Source organism: Mizuhopecten yessoensis, unplaced genomic scaffold, assembly GCF_002113885.1.
Source record: "Mizuhopecten yessoensis strain PY_sf001 unplaced genomic scaffold, ASM211388v2 scaffold8213, whole genome shotgun sequence".
NCBI classification, from domain to species: Eukaryota; Metazoa; Mollusca; class Bivalvia; order Pectinida; family Pectinidae; genus Mizuhopecten; species Mizuhopecten yessoensis.
The window spans coordinates 1,480,594-1,489,091 of NW_018407435.1; the positions used below are offsets into that span (position 1 = coordinate 1,480,594).

Genomic DNA, 8,498 nt, shown 5'->3' on the forward strand with positions numbered 1-8,498 from the left:
TGAGCTGTACAATGCACACATACACACTGTATACACTGCCGATGGTGTGAGCTGTACAATGCACACATACACACTGTATACACTGCCGATGGTGTGAGCTGTACAATGCACACATACACACTGTATACACTGCCGATGGTGTGAAATTAACCATTAATGTTGATCCTAATGTACATTCTGTTACTGATGCTACATGTACTATGAACTTTTGTTACTATCCAGAAGTTGTTTTACAGGTTTTGAAAATCTTCCATCCTCGATGTCCAGGGTTATGCTCACATTTGCTCTGTACACCCCAGGAACATGTCATGGCAAAATCGAAGGCTCAGTGTGCGACACTTTGTGGATGAGACGAGAAGACTAGTTTGATCCTTTGATGTACATCAAAAGAATCTCCCGGTCGTGTAACAGTAAATATTCCTGGCTTTTAAGTCGGGCGTTGCTCCTCTATAATCTTCAAAAACAGGTATCAGCCTAGTGATTGGTCAGGTTGTTTTTACCTGACACCAATCAAATAGCTAGCCGCGTGCCTTCAGTTTTGCTATGACATATTCCGGGGGTGTACAGAGCAAAAGTGAGCATAACCCCTGGATATCGAAGATGAATATAAATCCCTCGTACATGACAAAATATTTTTGACAAAACCTTTTACAAAGAAATTGAGTTGTGAGAATATACTTTCAGCAGACACAATTTTAGACCAACTAATGTGTTACAATTCATATTGTGCTGTAAATTTCTTACAAAATAGTACAGTAAAAATTACGATTGTAAAATTGATATTGATATGACATGAATTTACATAACCGAAATGTGAACTGAGTAACATGAAGATTTACAAGACACGAAACTCAGGGTTATAAAGTATCTCAAGGGTCTGAGATAAGAAAATGTCATGACTTTATTCGCAAAATATTCTTTGGAACAATTTTTGTGTGTGGTTTTTGTTTTTATGCTGTATTATTGGAAGGCCAAAATAAATGAAGATTTTGTTAACACCTTGTATTTTGTTTTGTTTTTATTTCGTGTAAGATCTGCTGAATCACATTTTCAGGTGACCTTGAATATTAATTGAGATTCCCCTTTGTCCACCATTATGTGATGTCGATGAACTTTCATATTACTGACTCTTCCAAAGAAACTATGTCAGTTGTTTTAAGAAACTGGATTGTAAGCATCATCAGCCTGTATGATCAGAATCTTTACTAATAAATAGCTAGGTCATGGCATATCACACAGTACAAAATCTTCAGAAGCACCTAAGTTTCTGGTAGATCATCACCATTTACTTATTCTATGACATGATCCTTAGACGAGGATCACAATCTTTACTGAGGAAGAAAACCTCCCACCCCACCCTCAGAAGTGCACACCCCGCCAACCTGTGTAATCCTGAGGAAACTTACTGTTGTACTTTCACCAACATTCCATAAAACGCTCCTCAGACCTTGATTAGATGACAAGAATTTAAATTTTTACTTTCACCCCTTTTTAACTTTAGTAGACTCTACCATACATTGATCAGGATGAGTCCATTATGGTCTACAGTGTTGAAAGGGTTAATAAGGGTCTTCCCCCTCAAAAGGATTTAGACAACCTTTCGTATGAAATCATTCTTTGTTTAGTGCGACCCATTTCAGGATTCACTTGCTGAAATAAAATTGTATTCATATGAAGTAACAATCTACTCAACAGTATGTGTGTCGGCTATCGTTTCACTCGGTTCACTGTTACGGCCCATGGGCCACTTGTAACGAACATTGCCTACTTGATCAGATATCAGTTAATTTATGCGGATGTACTTTCAGTAGTGTCATCAGTAATCACATAAAGTTATAAAATCTGTTTTCATAGCGTTTCTCAACAGCGAGGTAGCATGAACCCTCCAACCAAATAAAAGACTCAACAGCGAGGTAGCATGAACCCTCCAACCAAATAAAAGACTCAACAGCGAGGAAGCATGAACCCTCCAATCAAATAAAAGACTCAACAGAGCGAGGTAGCATGAACCCTCCAACCAAATAAAAGACTCAACAGCGAGGTAGCATGAACCCTCCAACCAAATAAAAGACTCAACAGCGAGGTAGCATGAACCCTCCAACCAAATAAAAGACTCAACAGAGCGAGGTAGCATGAACCCTCCAACCAAATAAAAGACTCCAGGTGTCTTTGATTGCACAGTTGCTTTTGTTTCTTTCTTTTTTAACATATTAGAACAATGACCTTCAAAGCGTGTCGAAGTCATTCATGTGGGCTGTTTTTTCGTTTATCACGGCCCAAATAGTCGAACCAGTTGGACCGAAATTGTTTGTTTATGAAAAAGGTCAGGTGAGCCTTGACCAAGCCTTGCAAGGCCTGCATAAACTTTTGCAGGTCCACCAGGATTTATACCCAAAAACGTTACATTTAAAAACGGATGAACCTGTTGTTCCGCATAACCAAACAGGCCCATACAGAACAAATCTTATGACTTGAGGCTCCATTGTTCTTAACAAGAAGTCATTTAAATAAATCCAAAAAGTTGTTAATGGAAAGTTAATATAGCTATTTCCTGTGTTTTACTGTAAGGGAGCCGTTTAAAATAATATTGTTAGCATCTCAGTTTTTATTTTTTCAGGTTCCCTTATCCTAGCATGGAAATTTTAGATTTTGGTGCCAGGTATTTATCGTGGACATTAGAACAAATTTTCTGTTGCAGAATTTTGATTAAACAACTTTATGGTAGGTTGACCTTTCCCTTTTTGGCATTAAATTCATCAATCTGGTTGTAAATTAATTTGTTAGTAAAAAAGACCTTTTAATACAAAAGCTTCTTCAAATACAAGGGTTCTATTGTCAAAATGCAAGAGACAAACGAAGAGAACAAAAAACTTAGGAACAACATCAAAACAGCAACTTGGGAATCACTCTCATTTCTAGCGATATATTGTGTTTATATCACAATCTAGAGCTCATATCTTAAGAATTAGGAAATCAAAGCACTCGAACACCTCAAGTTACTAGTATTTTTTTTTAATCATTAATATAAAAAATATTGCAATCATTTAAATCAATAACAAATATCATGCTACATAAATACAATAACAACACATATAAAATCATTTTATTCTCTGTATCGTTATCTTTCTTGCTGGTAATGACATCAATATGTCTGCAGAGTCTTCAGTATTTCTGAGAGTGTAGGTGATGATATTCTGGTCAGCTATTTTATTGACTATAAACAGAAATGGGACGTTGTCCCATTGTTTTCATTTTACGTCATAATTTTGACTGTCTATAGTGGATGGAGAAGCTCTCACACAGTTTCTTACCTTCGTAAAACCTTTGTGATAGACTTCAAGCTGCTAATGAATTATATACGCACAGATACAATAATGATCTCGGATAATAATACCAGTAGTGTTATATGATTTCTAAATCTTTTGTTAAATCAGGATTTCAATCATTCAGAAAACCATGTTTCCCGCTACTTGGCTGACATGCTTGCTACATAGTACAAACTGTTTTACTCGATCGACAAAACATTTGTTCCACATATTATATCAGAAACAAAAGTATCAGAAATTTGTTTATCATTAGTAAGTATATTCTTGATTAAGAAATCTACATAAATTAATTTAAATATAATTTGATATATCGTGATTTGTATGGAAAATTAATCATTTTCATAATTCACTTGTAGATGGTTAGTGAGCTAATTACATGATAAATAAGTTTAAAATATCTGACTTTATTAAAAAATGATTGGTCTGACAGTTTCATTTTTTTTTAAAAAAAAAAGGCAGTCAGCTATTTCTGACTTTAATATGTATAATGATCTTGAATACTATTTGTATGTCCATGCATTTTCCTGATTATAGCACCAGTGTACAGGTTATTGATTGTTGTCACAGAAAAAACCCTGATTTCAATAAAATCACTTATCTTCAGCCACACTGAAGGTGATAGAAGCAATATCTGACAACCCTGCCTGGATTTCATCCCCTTCTTTTACTGGACCGACACCAGATGGCGTACCGGTCAACAATAAATCTCCTTCCTCTAACGTAAAATAACTGCTAAGAAAACTGATCAGGAACGGAATAGGGAAAATCATGTCTGTTGTGTTTCCTTTTTGTTTCAGCTCTCCATTGACCTTGAGCCAGAGGTCAAGGTTGGCAGGATTTGGAATTTTGTCCTTTTCAATGAAATTGCTGACAGGACAAGACGTATCCCAGGATTTGGCGAGTGACCAAGGATGACCGTTCTTTTTGGCGAAATCCTGAAGATCGCGTGCGGTCATGTCAAGGGCAACGACATAACCTCCAACGTGTTCCATCGCATCTGACTCAGAAATGTTGCTCCCGCCTTTACCAATGACAACACCGAGCTCAACTTCATGATGGAGCTCACTGCAGCCAGGTGGAAACTGTACACAAAACAAAATTTAATCACAGGATAACCGACTTACAGCAGTACATTGATGTAAACGTGCGGGCAGTCGTCCATCCAACTACTGACCACACTCGACATTGCTGAACTAGTGAGCTGGTCCCCAGGTTATACTGCATCACTGGAAAAGCTAGCTCGCCAGTAAGGCAGTATGTTCCCTTAAAATACCTTAGCTGTTACACTGATATCTATATAAGAAATGGAGCACAATTGTCTCATACTCTGCCACTTTGTTCTGATTTTTTCTTTTTCTCAAACTACAAGTAAGTTCAGCTGATCATGAATAAGGTTATACGCTTTCTAAAACATTCAAAAATTGTGATTCCTGTAACAGTTATCTCCCTTTAATCATATTAAATATTTCAGATTTGTGTGTTTACAAGAATGTATTCCTGTGTACCTTTAAATGTATCATCCATATATCCCAGTCTTAATGTATCATCCATATATAACCAGTCTAAATAGTTATTGATAAAAGACATTTTAGTTGCTTTACGGTGGAACTCTTTTGGTAACAAGATGGAAAAAAAATAATTGTAAGGTAGCATACACCCTTAAGCTAACTTACTTGAGTCAAGCTACTTTAAGTTGGATGATACCACCATTTTTTTTTTACTGTAAACATGCTTTAAAAAGTTTATTTATTTGTTAAAGTTTAATGTTATTTCCATTTTATTCATACACCAACTTTGGCTTTATAAGCCACAACTTTGCTGTACAAATGATGGCAGTATAACAAGGTTTTACTGTCGATAAAAAAAAAAATCGCAAAGTGAAAGCAAAGCTCTTTTCATCTAATGTCAGATTCATTGAAAGACACATGAAATTGATATCAATTAATTAAATAGTGATTTTAAAATGTTTATAAAATCATTTCATAAGATTGCAAGTTAATCATTCTTTACTCAATTTTGTTTTAGGTGCAAAGATACAAATTTACATAAAAAATAAATAAATAAAATCTTTGATTGTTTGACACATATATTGCCTCTTTAGCAGTTACTGAACGTGACCGACCTTGATTCGCTGACCCTCGACAATGTAGGAGCTGGTTGGCTTGATGAATACCAAGGGATTCTTTGGGATAGGGTTGTTAAGTTCCGCAGCATGTGACCTAAAACAGAAGAGGAAATAATTAGTCATCTCATTCTTAGATAAACCGTGAAGGGTACTGCAGTAGAAAAAAACATTTTACAATTGATTTTCAGGAAGACAAGAATATGATGCTATGAACCTAATGGGAAAACAATTCCTAAAACCTAAGGTTTAGCATGAAGTGAAGGTAGGATAATCAAAATGTGAAACATTCACTGGACTAAAATTATAGTTTGGTCTATAACATAGGGTTTAGCCTCCTATTAACTGCTAGGATAATCAAAACGTGAAATATTCACTGGACTAAATAGTTTGGTCTATAACATAGGGTTTAGCCTCCTATTAACTGCTAGGTTATTTATAATGCATCCAGGTGTGTAATGTACATGAATGGATGGTGGGCAGTATGTTGGTGTATTTGCCTCCTTGTGACAGCGCAGATCTGATGCCATTACTTTAGCCACGATTGGATTTAACTACGACTATTACTCATCACGTCAGACCCAGGGACCTCTAACCATGTAGGCCTACCTACATATTGTACCTTGGTTTGGTTTGTTTCTGTTTTACATCCTAATTTAACACAAATCGTACTAAGCTTAAGTCTAATGTCTATACGTCTGGTGTCAAGGCCAGAGGAAACTCGGGCTAGTAACTGCTACTAGGATGATAAGGGTCCTTCCATGACCAGACTATAAACCTGTAATCTAATATGCATGCTATCTAAATCGTATAGGCTAAGCTAATGTGAGGTAAATAGGCCATGCGTAGCATAAGGTCGGAATATAGGTCATCAATGGATCTCAAAAGTATTCCTACCTATTGTATTATAAATACAAAACAAAATTCATTCATTTAGTAGATGAGAAGGGTTTAACAGTTGCCTCTAATTTAACCATTTGCTCTCTGGTAGCCTTCACAACAACAGAACGAGTATTAACAACGTGAGTATCTGATTACAGGTATCAGCTACACCCACTGCCCACACAACGTACTGTCGGATTTCCAGGTGGAAGAAATACCACTGTTTATAATAAATACAAAGACTGCCATCCTACTATAGATATATAATATTCAACATCATAACACAAAGTTATTGTTAATATACGAAAAGTACTTGTAATTTCGCCCAATCGCCAAGATTTTCTTTCCAACTTCTCGGAACCTTGCAAGGTTAGTACCGGGCGCAGCCATGTTGAATAAGTAGTATACTTTTAGAGTTATTTCCCTTTGACCATAAGATATAAGGTTTGCAAAGCAGTGACATTTGAGGCGCTATTTTCGCGGCCAAATGTTTGATTCCGCATTTGAAAAAAAAATGTGACATCATAAACTTTCCAATCGACCTTTTCTCTATTTAAAATTATGAATATTAAATCAGAAGGTAGGTTATTTATTCATGAAATAAAGTATACTTTTTACAACGTAATTCTTCCGATTCTTTAGTGTGGAATTTAAGAAATATGGTCAAAATAAAAAGTTACACATAATGTTCAACAAATTAGAATATCATTTAGAAAGGCTTTCCTTAACCTGTCTCAGTGTCATTAATTAGTGAAGCAACTTATATTTATTGTTAATGCTGTACGTATACATGCATGTATAGTTCCCAAGATTGTTTTCTTGCACCATGCCGGCAGGCTATTATAGATAGCACAGCAATTATAGAACCGAAACGTGTACATCTTAGGAAGAACTGCGATCGATGAAAAAGGGAACATCTAGCTAAAACGTAAAATCTTCTGGATCAGGAGGAGCTAACAGAGAATTTTGATGAAACACATGACATCACCAAATAAGGCATGCAATCACTGCCCACATGGAGAAGAGGACGATGGGCAGCCAGTTCAAACACAACAGAAACGTGCTTCATTAAAAGGAAGAGCACTCTGAAAATATTTGACAATTTTGGAACCATATCATTCTTGCATTTGATTGTGGAAGGAAATGCAATTCTAGTCGTGCTATCAAGGAGAATAACCAAGTACATACTGGGCAACAGGTTCACGGACATTTACCACCGTGTGGCATTGCCACTATATAAACCTACCAAATTCAGTTGGCTTTCATAAAGGTGTAACATACTTTTCTATGAGATGAACACAGATTCTAAAAATGGTAAATATAAGTATTGAGCTGCTTTCTGTTGGCATTCATAGGCAAAATGAATTCCAACTGGACACAGGCAAATCCAACATGAAGCGCTGGCGTGCTTCCTTGAATTTGCCTTTGTCCAGTTGGCACTAAATTGGCTATGAATGCCAACTGAAAGCAGTTCAAGTAGGTGCATAAAGGCGAATCGCGGGAATGAAACAACCCAGATCATCAGGGAGGCAAGGAAAGAACAAAGGCGAAGTGACAGTATTCTGGCGAGACCTGACGAAATCTGACGAATGCCTGTCTATTAAAACCGCACCAGTTGGTAGTGTTAACGATGGAGACGAACCATGTTAAGAATGGGTTCTGGATTCTGTTGAATTAACGGGTGCGCTTCCTCTTCGTCAACATTGAAATGACAACTTGGCAGAGACTGGATAAATAGAGACTAGCAGTCACGAATGTTCAATATATATAGCAGCTGTTATGATTAAATGAACAGGGATATACATCGACAACTACTAAACGAGCTGTCTATGGACAATATAGCGGTGACAACAGCAACAGTGATGGAAGGATACGTACCCTTAGAGACGTTAATGAAATGACCACGTGGGTATGCAAGGAATTCAAACCAGGCAAGTTATGAAGTATCCTCTTAAAGAAATGAAGAATCAGGTAGAAGGGTGGACGAAAGCAGTCGGCAAGAAAGACATCCCATGGAAACTCAAGGTATGAATATACTACCATGATATACTTCCTATCTGTCCATTATCAAAAGGGAAATACAGCATACAGGAGTCGGCGTACAGACAGCAGAGACAGAGACTTGGACATGAGGAGACATTCACCTGTGGACGAGTTTTCTTGTAGAG

General features: G+C 36.7%; 1 protein-coding gene across 1 annotated transcript; it reads right to left on the reverse strand.

Moving 5' to 3' along the window:
* Positions 1-3,773: 3,773 nt before the first annotated feature.
* Positions 3,774-6,730, reverse strand: LOC110455396 (acylpyruvase FAHD1, mitochondrial-like). The gene is made up of 3 exons (XM_021505509.1): positions 6,644-6,730; positions 5,449-5,545; positions 3,774-4,408 (listed from the first exon to the last, which is right to left on the reverse strand). The coding sequence occupies exons 1-3, from the start codon at positions 6,718-6,720 to the stop codon at positions 3,917-3,919; spliced, it is 666 nt and encodes a 221-aa protein (XP_021361184.1). The 5' UTR covers positions 6,721-6,730; the 3' UTR covers positions 3,774-3,916.
* Positions 6,731-8,498: the final 1,768 nt, after the last annotated feature.

Coding starts and splice junctions, on each gene's coding strand:
- LOC110455396 (XM_021505509.1), bottom strand. CDS start 6,720: ATGGCTGCGCCCGGTACTAACCTTGCAAGGTTCCGAGAAGTTGGAAAG. Junction 5,546..6,643: donor GCGATTGGGCGAAATTACAA/GTACTTTTCGTA, acceptor CTTCTGTTTTAG/GTCACATGCTGCGGAACTTA. Junction 4,409..5,448: donor TCGAGGGTCAGCGAATCAAG/GTCGGTCACGTT, acceptor TTTTGTGTACAG/TTTCCACCTGGCTGCAGTGA.